This window comes from Alosa sapidissima, chromosome 9, assembly GCF_018492685.1.
Source record: "Alosa sapidissima isolate fAloSap1 chromosome 9, fAloSap1.pri, whole genome shotgun sequence".
Taxonomy (NCBI): Eukaryota; Metazoa; Chordata; class Actinopteri; order Clupeiformes; family Clupeidae; genus Alosa; species Alosa sapidissima.
The window spans coordinates 31,869,091-31,884,816 of record NC_055965.1 but is presented as its reverse complement, the minus strand read 5'-3'; the positions used below and the strand labels follow the sequence as shown (position 1 = coordinate 31,884,816).

General features: G+C 37.7%; 3 protein-coding genes across 3 annotated transcripts in view; all 3 read left to right on the top strand.

Moving 5' to 3' along the window:
* LOC121718839 (zinc finger protein 665-like) overlaps positions 1-15,112 on the top strand; it is an 81,799-nt gene extending 66,687 nt beyond the window's left edge. The window contains exon 5 of the mRNA XM_042104162.1: positions 15,066-15,112. The gene's annotated coding sequence lies outside the window, so the exon portion shown is untranslated. The remainder of the gene's footprint in view (positions 1-15,065) is intronic.
* The window catches only part of LOC121718875 (zinc finger protein 708-like), a 137,977-nt gene that overhangs the window by 36,035 nt on the left and 86,216 nt on the right, over positions 1-15,726 (top strand). The window lies entirely within an intron of this gene.
* The window catches only part of LOC121718880 (gastrula zinc finger protein XlCGF57.1-like), a 168,201-nt gene continuing 159,826 nt past the window's right edge, over positions 7,352-15,726 (top strand). Inside the window, exons 1-3 of the mRNA XM_042104263.1 lie at positions 7,352-7,551; positions 9,263-9,572; positions 14,051-15,561. Of these exons, the coding sequence (XP_041960197.1) occupies positions 9,308-9,572; positions 14,051-15,330 (1,545 nt within the window). The 5' untranslated portion in view covers positions 7,352-7,551; positions 9,263-9,307 and the 3' untranslated portion in view covers positions 15,331-15,561. Of the gene's footprint in view, positions 7,552-9,262; positions 9,573-14,050 lie in introns of the transcript that reaches the window.

Genomic DNA, 15,726 nt, shown 5'->3' with positions numbered 1-15,726 from the left:
TAAAAAGCAAAAAATGAGGTGTTTTCATCACAATATCTCTGGCTGACATGGTCAAAACTGCACGAAATTGAAAGCGTAGGATCATTATGACACCCTCCGAATGCATGCCAAGTTTTGTGAACTTTCGTTCATGGGATAGCATGGAACCATTGTTTTTCGTTTTGATCTGTAGCCCCCCCGCTGTACTGGACCCCCCGAAAGGAGGGTAAGGCAGACACAGTTTTCTGTGAATATCTTGAGAACCGTAGGGCCTAGGATGATCAATTTTTTCCGTATGTTTGCCTCCAGGGGTCATGTTAACCCATTCCATGTGCACACATGTGCATAAACAGATACACACGCACACACATACATTCACAGTAATCATACGTATGACACATACTCACACAGTAGACATATGTACGCATGCATGCACATGCACAAACACACATACGCAGGTAAACACACAAGCACGCACACACACACACACCCACACACATAAACATAAACATGTACACGCACACATGCACACAATTCAAGAATTTCTCAGAATTATGAACAGGCAAGATGGGGGTGGGGTTGTATAAAATGAATTTTACATGTGAAATCTATGAACTAATCATGTTTTGGTACTTGTTGTCTAGCAGATACAGGGTTCCTACACATTTTCCATTTCAAAATTCCATACTTTTTCCATACTCAAATTTCCAAACTTCTCGGTAGATTTTTCTGACCATATTCTCGACATTGCGGCCACATCTGGTTTGGGATAACTCGGTGAAAACAAAGGTATGGACAACTGAAGTGAACTAAAAAATGACACTTAATATTCGTCCATTTAGCTGGTTCATTTTTAGTTGTAGGCCTATCTTAGTTGTACCATAGTTGTATCTTGACGATGGGGACTGACAGTTAAGCTACACAACAGTAGGAATGGTTCATTATGACCCGAGTGGAGTTATTAGTACTGCAAATGCAATAGTCTGGAAACACAAATATTTCTCCATACCTTTATTTCTTTTTTCCATACTAATCCAGACCTGGAAATTACTAAAATCAAATTCCATACTTTTCCAGGTTTTCCATACTGCGTAGGAACCCTACAGATACCAGTGAGAATTGAGTGTGGATAATGCAATTTAGTGAGACAGTTAGAATCATATAGGCCTTTCAGCGTGATTTATTTTTGTGGAAAAAATGTGCTGGACTGGGCGGCGGTCATATTTTGTACCGCTCGGCGGTACATCTAGTTGTTTATGTAGATAACACAGAAGCTACAATATCGGCACAGGATATATGCTATATGAAGTTATGGTATTTCAAAAAAATCCTAAAATGAATGGGCTTCTATGGGGGTTAGCAGAGAAGTGGTCCCTCCAGCCTCCCATTGATTCTTCCGGGAATTCGCCTGCCCCCTTGGCCTCAAGTCGAACAATCTAATTCCGCATTGAAGCGCCACACCCCAAACAGCTGGTGGCGGTAATGCACCAAGTTCGTATGCCAACCGCCAATAAATGTAAAGAAGAAGAAGAACAACAACATTTCTTTTAGTTCCGTGGAGCTAGCGACAGTAAGCGACAGTACGCGACAATAGCGGGCAATATGGCGGCGAAAAGCGTCAAAATAAAGGTACAGATGAACGATCAGATAAAGTAGGTTAAAATTCGGTTTTCAGAGTATTTTTCAAAGGTTTACACGAAATGTAAACATGTTGCTGAAACTTAGCCTATGTAAATGCATGTGCAAATGTTGTAATTGTAGCAGAATTGTCTTGCTAACATCCTTGTAATTGAACGGAAGTGATCTCACGCAACACCTTTCTCAATGCAAGGCAAGACAAACCAGAGCCCGTCTAAGGACATTCTCTGGACAAACGTCTCCATCTCCTGATGTAGGCTACTATTAAAAGAGAGGGGAACAAAAACAAACATAGAAAAAGGGGATAATAATGTACTATACATCGATTTAAAGTTAATGTTTTTATACAATTATACTTTGCATTAATATAATTGTGGAAGGATTACCTTTTTCATTAACAAGACCTAAAATAACACTATTATCAAATAACACTTAGTTCAAACTTAGGGTGGTAGGCTAAAATGGACTCCTTGTACTTTCAGAATAGATATTTATGCCAAATTCGTCTTTATAGGTATATGCCATACTAACTCTATACGGACTCATATAGCCTACCCTAGGCCTGTCATACTATACACAATACTATTGAACTTTAAATTGTGTGGCTATGGAAACAATAAGTTGTGCATATTTAAAAGGGGGTAAAATGGACTCCTTATAACATATACTTTCAGAATACACATAGATATTTATACCAAGTTCGCCTTTGTAGTACCAGGCAATACCAAGTCACTAGGCCTTCTATTGACACACACTGTTGAACTTCAAATTGTGTGGCTGTGAAAACAATAAGTTGTGCATATGTAAAAAGGGAGTGAAATTAAATCCTTATAACATGTACTTTCAGAATATATAAAGATATCTATACCAAATTCGCCTTTGTAGGTACAAGGCCATACTAACTCTGTATCAAGTCATATACTATGTCTGCCATTGACATACACTGTTGAACTTCAAATTGTGTGGCTGTGAAAACAATAAGTTGTGCATATGTAAAAGTGGGGTGAAATTAAATCATTATAACATGTACTTTCAGAATACATATAGATATTTATACCAAGTTCGCCTTTGTAGGTACCAGGCCATACTAACTCTGTACCGAGTCATATACTTTAGGCCTGTCATTGACATACACTGTTGAACTTCAAATTGTGTGGCTGTGAAAACAATAAGTTGTGCATATGTAAAAGTGGGGTCAAATGAAATCATTATAACATGTACTTTCAGAATATATATAGATATTTATACCAAGTTCGCCTTTGTGAGTGCCAGGCCATACAAACTCTGTACCGAGTCATATACTATGTCTACCATTGACATACACTGTTGAACTTCAAATTGTGTGGCTGTGAAAACAATAAGTTGTGCATATGTAAAAGTGGGGTCAAATGAAATCATTATAACATGTACTTTCAGAATATATATAGATGTTTATACCAAATTCGCCTTTGTGAGTACCAGGCCATACTAAGTGTGTACCGAGTCATATACTATGTCTACCATTGACATACACTGTTGAACTTCAAATTGTGTGGCTGTGAAAACAATAAGTTGTGCATATGTAAAAGGGGGGTGAAATGAAATCATTATAACATGTATTTTCAGAATATATATAGATATTTATACCAAGTTCGCCTTTGTGAGTACCAGGCCATACCAAGTGTGTACCGAGTCATATACTATAGGCCTGTCATTGGTACACTGCTGAACTTCAAATTGTGTGGCTGTGAAAACAATAAGTTGTGCATATGTAAAAGGGGGGTGAAATGGAATCCTTATAACATGTACTTTCAGAATATATATAGATGTTTATACCAAATTCGCCTTTGTGAGTACCAGGCCATACTAAGTGTGTACCAAGTCAAATACTATGTCTGCCATTGACATACACTGTTGAACTTCAAATTGTGTGGCTGTGAAAACAATAAGTTGTGCATATGTAAAAGGGGGGTGAAATGAAATCATTATAACATGTACTTTCAGAATATATATAGATATTTATACCAAGTTCGCCTTTGTGAGTACCAGGCCATACCAAGTGTGTACCGAGTCATATACTATAGGCCTGTCATTGGTACACTGCTGAACTTCAAATTGTGTGGCTGTGAAAACAATAAGTTGTGCATATGTAAAAGGGGGGTGAAATGAAATCATTATAACATGTACTTTCAGAATATATATAGATGTTTATACCAAATTCGCCTTTGTAGGTACCAGGCCATACTAACTCTGTACCGAGTCATATACTATGTCTGCCATTGACATACACTGTTGAACTTCAAATTGTGTGGCTGTGAAAACAATAAGTTGTGCATATGTAAAAGGGGGGTGAAATGGAATCCTTATAACATGTACTTTCAGAATATATATAGATGTTTATACCAAATTCGCCTTTGTGAGTACCAGGCCATACCAAGTGTGTACCGAGTCATATACTATAGGCCTGTCATTGGTACACTGCTGAACTTCAAATTGTGTGGCTGTGAAAACAATAAGTTGTGCATATGTAAAAGGGGGGTGGTACTCACAAAGGCGAATTTGGTATAAACATCTATATATATTCTGAAAGTACATGTTATAAGGATTCCATTTCACCCCCCTTTTACATATGCACAACTTATTGTTTTCACAGCCACACAATTTGAAGTTCAGCAGTGTACCAATGACAGGCCTATAGTATATGACTCGGTACACACTTGGTATGGCCTGGTACTCACAAAGGCGAATTTGGTATAAACATCTATATATATTCTGAAAGTACATGTTATAAGGATTCCATTTCACCCCACTTTTACATATGCACAACTTATTGTTTTCACAGCCACACAATTTGAAGTTCAACAGTGTATGTCAATGGCAGACATAGTATATGACTCGGTACACACTTAGTATGGCCTGGTACCTACAAAGGCGAATTTGGTATAAACATCTATATATATTCTGAAAGTACATGTTATAATGATTTCATTTCACCCCCCTTTTACATATGCACAACTTATTGTTTTCACAGCCACACAATTTGAAGTTCAACAGTGTATGTCAATGGCAGACATAGTATTTGACTTGGTACACACTTAGTATGGCCTGGTACTCACAAAGGCGAATTTGGTATAAACATCTATATATATTCTGAAAGTACATGTTATAAGGATTCCATTTCACCCCCCTTTTACATATGCACAACTTATTGTTTTCACAGCCACACAATTTGAAGTTCAACAGTGTATGTCAATGGTAGACATAGTATATGACTCGGTACAGAGTTTGTATGGCCTGGTACCTACAAAGGCGAACTTGGTATACATATCTATATATATTCTGAAAGTACATGTTATAAGGATTCCATTTCACCCCACTTTTACATATGCACAACTTATTGTTTTCACAGCCACACAATTTGAAGTTCAACAGTGTGTGTCAATGGCAGACATAGTATATGACTCGGTACACACTTAGTATGGCCTGGTACCTACAAAGGCGAATTTGGTATAAACATCTATATATATTCTGAAAGTACATGTTATAATGATTTCATTTCACCCCCCTTTTACATATGCACAACTTATTGTTTTCACAGCCACACAATTTGAAGTTCAACAGTGTATGTCAATGGCAGACATAGTATATGACTCGGTACACACTTAGTATGGCCTGGTACCTACAAAGGCGAATTTGGTATAAACATCTATATATATTCTGAAAGTACATGTTATAATGATTTCATTTCACCCCCCTTTTACATATGCACAACTTATTGTTTTCACAGCCACACAATTTGAAGTTCAACAGTGTATGTCAATGGCAGACATAGTATATGACTCGGTACACACTTAGTATGGCCTGGTACCTACAAAGGCGAACTTGGTATACATATCTATAAATATTCTGAAAGTACATGTTATAAGGATTCCATTTCACCCCCCTTTTACATATGCACAACTTATTGTTTTCACAGCCACACAATTTGAAGTTCAACACTGTATGTCAATGGTAGACATAGTATATGACTCGGTACAGAGTTTGTATGGCCTGGTACCTACAAAGGCGAACTTGGTATACATATCTATAAATATTCTGAAAGTACATGTTATAAGGATTCCATTTCACCCCACTTTTACATATGCACAACTTATTGTTTTCACAGCCACACAATTTGAAGTTCAACAGTGGGCCAATGACAGGCCTATTGTATATGACTCGGTACACACTTAGTATGGCCTGGCACTCACAAAGGCGAACTTGGTATACATATCTATAAATATTCTGAAAGTACATGTTATAAGGATTCCATTTCACCCCACTTTTACATATGCACAACTTATTGTTTTCACAGCCACACAATTTGAAGTTCAACAGTGTATGTCAATGGCAGACATAGTATTTGACTTGGTACACACTTAGTATGGCCTGGTACTCACAAAGGCGAATTTGGTATAAACATCTATATATATTCTGAAAGTACATGTTATAAGGATTCCATTTCACCCCCCTTTTACATATGCACAACTTATTGTTTTCACAGCCACACAATTTGAAGTTCAGCAGTGTACCAATGACAGGCCTATAGTATATGACTCGGTACACACTTGGTATGGCCTGGTACTCACAAAGGCGAATTTGGTATAAACATCTATATATATTCTGAAAGTACATGTTATAAGGATTCCATTTCACCCCCCTTTTACATATGCACAACTTATTGTTTTCACAGCCACACAATTTGAAGTTCAACAGTGTATGTCAATGGTAGACATAGTATATGACTCGGTACAGAGTTTGTATGGCCTGGTACCTACAAAGGCGAACTTGGTATACATATCTATATATATTCTGAAAGTACATGTTATAAGGATTCCATTTCACCCCACTTTTACATATGCACAACTTATTGTTTTCACAGCCACACAATTTGAAGTTCAACAGTGGGCCAATGACAGGCCTATTGTATATGACTCGGTACACACTTAGTATGGCCTGGCACTCACAAAGGCGAACTTGGTATAAATATCTATATATATTCTGAAAGTACATGTTATAATGATTTCATTTGACCCCACTTTTACATATGCACAACTTATTGTTTTCACAGCCACACAATTTGAAGTTCAACAGTGTATGTCAATGACAGGCCTAAAGTATATGACTCGGTACAGAGTTAGTATGGCCTGGTACCTACAAAGGCGAACTTGGTATAAATATCTATATATATTCTGAAAGTACATGTTATAATGATTTCATTTGACCCCACTTTTACATATGCACAACTTATTGTTTTCACAGCCACACAATTTGAAGTTCAACAGTGTATGTCAATGACAGGCCTAAAGTATATGACTCGGTACAGAGTTAGTATGGCCTGTAACCTACAAAGGCGAACTTGGTATAAATATCTATATATATTCTGAAAGTACATGTTATAAGGATTCCATTTCACCCCCCTTTTACATATGCACAACTTATTGTTTTCACATCCACACAGTTTAATTATATTGACGTTGAAAAAATATAGCATTCTAATGTGTATTTTCGATTTAAATGTCTTATTTAATTATTTTCTAAATTTACTTTCCCTTTGGTAACACAATACAGTTTTAAATTAATATTTTTTAAACATATTCATTACTTTTTCATTGAAAAAGTAATGACTATGTTCTGACTTTTATTTTGAATGATTCGCGAATGGCGGCCATATTGGAATTTTCTTTACTGTCGCTAGTTTCACACTACTATTTATTTTACTGTTCCACCGGTTCCTTTTCCACCACTCACGTAGGTCAAGTCACGAGCAGGAAAATTCACATGCAGTCCACCACGGGAGAAGATGCATAAATGTTGGTTTACGACATTTTTCGGATATAAACACGATCCCACGTCTATCAGCCACAAACAGCAAATCAGCAGACTTTGACGGAGCAACGAACTTGTTGGAGGAAGGTATGGACACAAACAGTAGCCACGAGCTAGTTAGCCAAACATAACTTCCAGAGAGTGACCGCTGTGTTTATCTCAACACAACTTTGTATTCAAACCTTCATAAAAGATCAGCACTTTATCAAGGAAGTTATGGGTGAGAGTAGTACTGTGATGGCGAAGTGCTTACCGGTATTTCGAGCTACAGCTGAGAGCTCGGGGGAGTGGGGGGGCACTTAATCTGTAACAGACCACTTAATTAACTGTTACAAGTACAATTATCGGTTCCGAAAAACCCTTCACGACAAATTTATTAGGGTGGCTTTAACCACAGCTATATTCAGTAGCCTACTGACGGATCCAAAGCTACCTTTCCCCCCTGAGAGACATTGCCTTCCTTTTATTTATAAGGCAGGGAAACTACCCCCTTACCTTAGCTTGAAATTTAAGTCACAATAGGAGCCAGGACAGAGTCTCATCTCCCTTGAAACCCCGGATCTGACTTTGGGAAATCTACTTACAACTTTTTTTCACCGTATAAGTGGAACAAACTACAAGAAAGTCTGAAACTAAGCCTATTTCTATCAGTTGATAATTTGTGTTTTCTTAATGATATGGCTACGGTACAGAGCTCCTGTTTTTAACTAACTCACTTTTGTCTGTTTTATGTTTTTATTTTCCTTCTGAGTTTACATTTTTATTGTATTCGTCTTGGAATCAATTTTGTACTTTGCTGTAAAATATCTTTCTGCTCAGACAAATTTCCCTGAATAAATAAATAATTATTATTGTAATAATTTTCGAGGATGCATGTGTGTATCCACTGTGTGCTTGGAACACCCACAATCCCATATTGTCACTATGTGAAGTAACTTAAATGATATATGGGCTTGACTCATTTTGACAACTTTAAACTCATAATTTTCTAATGATATCTATTGCGAGCTAAATATTACACTTTTCTCTTTACAATTTTGCTTAAAGGAATTATCCGGAGTAAAATGCACTTTAGATCGATTACGGATGATTGGGGGTACATACGTTGAGTTGACATCAAAATCATGTCATTCGGATGTGTTTTGAGAAAGTTCGATTGTACCGTATTCAGCCAGTACCTTTCCGGAAATGTTGCCATCTTTGCTGCCATCTTAAGGGGAAAGTCCGTAGGAGTCGATTGCTGAGTGTGTTGTAACACGCTCTGGAAATTCACAATTTCGTCGCTGTTTTTTTCACACAAAAAAACATCATGCCTCCTGCCCGTTTATATTGGCAAATTAATCAAATATGTATAATTGAATTTATACACGTGGGAGAATGACTGGTGCATTCATTGTTTTTCAAAAAGAAGTGGGCAGGAGGCATGATGTTCAATAACGCACACCTGCAGCTTCCTGCACACTCGCTAGTCTGTTCCATTGTGTGTTTTCCGAATGTTAAGAAGCAGCCTTGCCTCGTCTTTGAAGGATTTAATCCAGCAGGGCACATTCTACCAAGCATGAATCCTCGAATTTGAGAAACATCCTATGTGTATGGAGCGGTCTAGGGACTCATATTTTCACTTTTGGACATGTCAGTTAGCCTACTCATTTGCACCACTGGTTAGATGTAATTGTGTTACTTTTCTAAAAGCTAAACATCAATTAAGTCTTCAGCACATATTCTACTTATTCAAATGAAATAAAGCTGACTTTGACCTTTTTTACTATTTGTCTTTATTCTGTTTCTCTGACTACAGGCAATTTTACACTTTGTACGGGATCATCTTTGTTCTGCTAGCAACATGGACCTCGGACCTCCATTTAGTTCTGGCTTTGCTGAAACGCACCATGTTGACCTGAGAGTTGTAGTAAAAGAAGAAGACATAAAAGAGGAGGAACATGATCATATGATTACATTTCAACATGATGAGGAAAAGCCCTTTGCAGAGTTTGACTGTAAAACTGAAACAGACGTCATAGAGTCACCAAGGTCGACTTACAATGAAACAGTGAAGACTGAAAAAGACGAAGAGGAGAAGGAGCAACAATGTGACTGGCTGCTGGAAAGTAAGTCTTCTCACAGAGAGCTAAATAGATTGGTGTGTTGCACTTTTGTTTTGTGACTAGAGGGCGCTGTTACCCACATAACAAAAGCTCATATACAGCCAACAAAGTAGCATGTTTAGGTTAGAGATGTTATTAGTCTGCTACATTAATGAATCTAAATGTAGTATAGGTTTAGAGTAGCCTATCAAAACGCAGCAAAACAAAAACCTTCGTTTTAGACAAGCATCTGCCAAATACCCCACCAAATACCATAAACCTAAAACGGCATTAAAGGATGAACTATGAACTATGATAAACCTAGAACAGTGCTAAGAGGATGAGCAATGCAACCGTATTGAGGCCCTCGCACATTTAGACAGTCTTTTAAACTCCAGCAAAGAAAGTCCAGCGAAAAAAAGGGAAAAAAGGATCGATCTCACCTCCTTGAAAAAACAGCTGTAGAGTCAGATATTCCATGTGACGGGTGTATACGAGCAGGACAATTCATTATTAATTCCATGAAGCGATTAGAGGATATCAGAACGCCATTAGACTTCTACCCCTTCATTCATTCATTTATTTCCCCCCCAGCTTTCTCCCGCGTCCCGTTTAAAAACATAACGTGACTCTCTGTGAGCGCAGCCATAGGGCAAGAACAGAAAAAGTGGGTGCGAGTGAGTGAAAATGTGAGTGACAGTTCTGGGCCCTATCGTCTGCTAAATGCTTACTTGACGCCCACAATCAAGATAGCAAGAGATTTACAAAGGTACAGAAATAGAGCTAAAAAGTACCTGGCCAGGTTTTAAACAGTATAAAGAGAGATAACCTAAATTGTTACTTTTCCTTAGAGGTAGGTCTACTAAATATTTAGTAACACATCTGATATGTAACAATAAATAAGATCTGCCTTTATCAAATCATATGCCCATTTATGTGGCTGATGCTACAAAATATCTTGGAGTACAAGTGACACCCACCTTGGACAAACTATTTCAGGAAAATTACAACCCTTTGCTGGAAAAATGCAAAAAGAAACTTCAGACTTGGTCAGCTCTCCCACTGTCCCTTATTGGGAAAATCAATGTTATCAAAATGAGTATACTCCCTAAGTTTATTTATGCACTTAATATGTTGCCATGTTATATTCCCTTTTATTTTTTTAAGCTAATCAATAGATGTCTAACAAAATGTATATGGAACAATAAGACCCCAAGGATTAAGCTGTCCACAAAGTAATGTATGAAAGGGGGGTTAGGACTTCCAAACTTTCTATGGTACTACTGGGCCTGCCAAGTTAGAAATATAATAAGTTGGAAGCTGGGAACTAGTTCTCTTTGGGTCACATTGGAATCACTAACATGCTATCCATTGGAGATCACAACAACACTTTATGAGTGATGAGTGTAGGGATGCCCCCTTTACAAACTACATTGAAAGTTTGGCAGGACTGCAATAGGTATCTGAATACAGAAGGTCATATAAGCAAAGAGTCTCCTATTGCATTTAACCCCGACTTTCTAGCTCTCTCTCAAACTGATTTTCGAAACTGGACACTTCATGGTCTGAAAACTTTTTCAGACATGTTTGAGGAGGACTCGGAGTCCATTAAATCCTTTACTGATATTTGTGCAGAATATCAAATACCCAGAACAGACTTTTTAAAATATTTGCAAGTTCGTCACATCATTGTATCTTTACATAAAAAGGGACAACTTAGACTCTATCCCACTGAGCTGGAACAATTTATTATTACTGCTATTTCGGTTAAGGGGAAGATATCCCACCTGTACAGAACTCTGAAAGTTCACAGAATTCTTTTTTGTCTCTGAGAACAAACTGGGAAATAGAGTTTAAAATGACTTTCAGTGAAAAAGAATGGTTAATTCTGTGCACCCAATTTACCTCACCTTTGACTACAAACATTAAAGTTAAAGAAACTAATTATAAATTCCTGTATAAATACTATATAACTCCAGTGAAGCTTAACAAGTTTGATGGCACTAATTCTCCTATGTGTAGAAAATGTGAAACTGAATTTGGAACATTTATGCATTTATTTTGGCATTGTAAAGCTGTTCACTCCTTTTGGGAGAAGATTCATGAAGCAATTCAGGATATGTGTAACTGTACTTTTGAGCTGTGCCCTATGTTATATTTGTTGAATTACGATGTGGAAAATAAGTTATATTAGACTTATACCTATACAAGAAAATGTGTGTTTATAATGCTTTCCTATTTTGCTAAAAAATGTATACTTAGTACATGGATTTCCCAGTCAGGACCCACCTTGGGTCAATGGCTGGAGCAAATAATATACTTGTTGCCCATCGTAGAAATCAGAAGTAAACAACATTCAAGACTGCAAGATTACCTATCCACTTGGTCCTTAATATTGAATTATATACATACTATAAAATGACTAACTTAGATTGAATAATGGACTGTGGTAACGTAGGATTATTATTATTATTGTTCGGATTGTTATTGTCTTTTTTTTTTTTTTTCTTTTCTTTTCTTTTCTGTCCTGTGTGTTGTCCCAGCTGTTTTGTGTGTTGTCGTGTTTCGATGTGTGTGTGCTGTATGTGCTAAATTGTGAATAAAAAAACAAAGCAAAAAAACCTCATCTGATATACATATACATAATTTTGCTCCCAAACAAAAGGGATGCAATTCATGAAAATTGGGCACTTCTGGATACGTTTTTGATTTTTGGCAGGGTGTTAGGTACTGTATAGGCCTAAGGTTTTCAAAAATTCATGGATACAAGTTGGGGTGGCCCCCCTAGTGTCAGTTATACATAAAATCCAAAATGCCCCCCGCTGAATAGAGAAAAGGTTATTTTTCAACTTCCTTTAGTCTTCAATTATTGTATAATGTATGTTCTCTACTTTGTTTGATACAAGGAATCCAATTTTGATACGCTCTTCTTATTCTAAGTCTATTTCCATGTTAAATCTAATATCATAGTCATATTTAGCTCATAAACTGTCAATATCTCTGAAAAAGTCACATTGAAATACTCAGGTCCTAAACTAAGTTAAGTTACAGTATGCAATCAAGCAGTATCTCAAAGCTAACGTTAGAATACTGTTTGGGTGTCAAGTTTAGCATGCTTACGTGCAGCTGCTTATTCATTACTCATGCAGGGCTCATTTTATTGACTCTGAATGTTTGCAAAATCCCGATGTAAATGGAAAAGTGTTTTCCAAGACTCAAAAGTGCTTGTCCAAAGGAGAAGCTCACTTTATAGCATGTAAGGACCAGGTGAGGGAGTCAGCAATATGAATGTCTAAAAACTCAAAGCTGCACACATTCTCAACAGGAGAGTTATCAATATGCACTGAAACTGAGGAGTATGTGAGTGTTTGGGCATTAACGTTAGCTCAAAAGATTTGTTTCATATGCTCACATTTATTTTGTGTGCAGTCTTTGTGAGCTTAATACAACAGTTCACACTCACTGACAGTACTGACAGGACCACCAATGACCGTCTGAGAGATGTGACAGTGTTGTGAACGAGTCAACAACAGCTAAACAGTCTTAGCCAACAGAACTGTCCCAGTCCAGTGTTTTTAAGGTTGTGTCGTATTTCCACCAGTGAACCATGGCATTAGCTAAATGTTGGCACTGGCTAAATGTTGGCACTAACTTAGCTCCTCTCTTTATAATCAGAAAATGAATGGGATGACAGTCGAAAGAGACAATTATAGTGCTGCTATCAATATACTCGGTCATGACCGCGTTTATGTTTCACAAATACGACAACAGTCAAGTTACCTAACCTTTGGACGTAACATTAAGCTGGTGACCTGTGGCTCTAAGATTAACGCTAGCCTACTGCAGTAAAAACCAAGCATGTCCAATAAACATTCTTAAGTTTATTTAGGCTTCTAGAAGAGGTGATAATTATATTTTATGTGAAAATCATCCTACCATGAACACACAAACATGGAAGTTGCAATTCGTTGTCGTTGTGTAGGAAGTGGAACCAAGTCAAGCAGCAAGAAGTTGCACCATCTGCTGGACAAACCACGTAACAACAATACTGGAAATCTAAATGAAGGATCAATATTCGGTTTTCCTTTATTTAATTTTAAAATATTTATTGGCAGTTATAAATGCAGATACCGATAGTTTGGAAAATGCCTAACATCGGCCCGCCGGTAAATCAGCCGGGCTTTATGATGTGTATATAGTTTCTTACATAGATATAAAATCTTAGATACCGCACTGCCTCTTAAGGCTGCCAAGTACACCAATCATAAAATCTGGATTACTACTGCCTCTAAATGGAACTATATATCACAAACTAGCCTAATAGGTTCTTAAGGAATAACCGTTAGAATAGATGACATGAGGTCTGTAATGTCTAGTGTAATACTGTGTCATAACAAATGATTATACCTAGTTTTACATAGCAATTAAATGCAGAAGTATTTCTATCTATCTGTATCTGCACCTCTATCTGTCAATCTAAGTGCATGTTGTAACTCTTCCAGGTGTACCAGAACACCAACATGTAATGCAACAGAAGATTCATGGACAGAATGATGAACTCAACCTGCAACTCAAAGGAAGGCTGCACCGCTGTACCGTCTGCAGAAAGAGTTTCATGGCCCTGAGTGAACTCAAGAAACACCAGCAAACACACTCAGAAAATGAGAAGCCTCGCAAAAAGCCACATAAATATTCTGATTGTGAAAAAGCATTTACAACATCCTCAATAGTCAACCACATGCTTGCACACACTGGAGAGAAGCCTCATAAATGTGCCCAGTGTGGAAAAACTTTTTCACAAAGTTCAGATCTTAAAAGCCACATGCTAACACACACTGGCGAGAAGCCTCATAAATGTCCCCTGTGTGGAAAAGCTTTTATAACCTCCACAGATCTCAAACGTCACATGCTTACACATACTGGAGAAAAGCCTCATAAATGTGTCCGGTGTGGAAAAGCTTTTTCACAAATATCTAGTCTTAAACGCCACATGCTAATACACACTGGAGAGAAGCCTCATAAATGTAATCAGTGCGGAAAAGCATTTTCACAGGTTTCTTATCTTAAAACTCATGTACTGATACACACTGGAGAGAGGCATCATAAATGTTCCCAGTGTGGAAAAGCATTTATATCTTCCAACGATGTTCATCGCCACATGCTTACACATACTGGAGAGAAGCCTCATAAATGTGTCCAGTGTGGAAAAGCTTTTTCACAAAGTTCAGATCTTAAAAGCCACATGCTAATACACACTGGAGAGAAACCTCATGAATGTGCCCAGTGTGGAAAAGCTTTTACAAAACTCTCAAATCTTAAGCACCACATTCGTATACACACTGGAGAGAAGCCTCATAAATGTACCCAGTGTGGAATACGTTTTTCACGAAGATCAGCTCTTAAAAGCCATACACTAAAACACACTGGAGAGAAGCCTCATAAATGTGACCAGTGTGGAAAAGCTTTTAAAATATCCTCAAACCTTAAACGTCATATGGGAGTACACACTGGAGAGAGGCATCATAAATGTCCCCGGTGTGGAAAAGCATTTTCACAACGTTCATATATTAAATGCCACATGCTTACACATACTGGAGAGAAGCCTCATAAATGTGTCCAGTGTGGAAAAGGCTTTTCACAAATTTCACATCTTAAAAACCACATGCTAATACACACTGAACAGAAGCCTTATAAATGTGTCCAGTGTGGAAAAGCATTTTCACAAATTTCACATCTTAAAAAACACATTCACCAGTGTGGAAAATCTTTTTCAAAATCTTAAAAGCCACATGCTAATTCATTTGGGAGACAAGCCTCATAAATGTTACCAGTGTGGAAAAGCATTTAGACACCTCATAACTCTTCAACAACGTTTGCTAATACATACAGGAGAGAAGTCCCAACAGTATAAGTATATACAGTATATACTCTTTTGATCCTGTAAGGGAAATTTGGTCTCTGCATTTATCCCAATCCGTGAATTAGTGAAACACACTCAGCACACAGTGAGGTGAAGCACACACTCATCCCGGCGCAGTGAGCTGCCTGCTACAGCGGCACTCGGGGAGGAGTGAGGGGTTAGGTGCCTTGCTCAAGGGTGCTTCAGCCGTGCCTACTGGTCGGGGTTTGAACCGGCAACCCTCCGGTTACAGGTCCGAAGTGCTAACCAGTAGGCCAC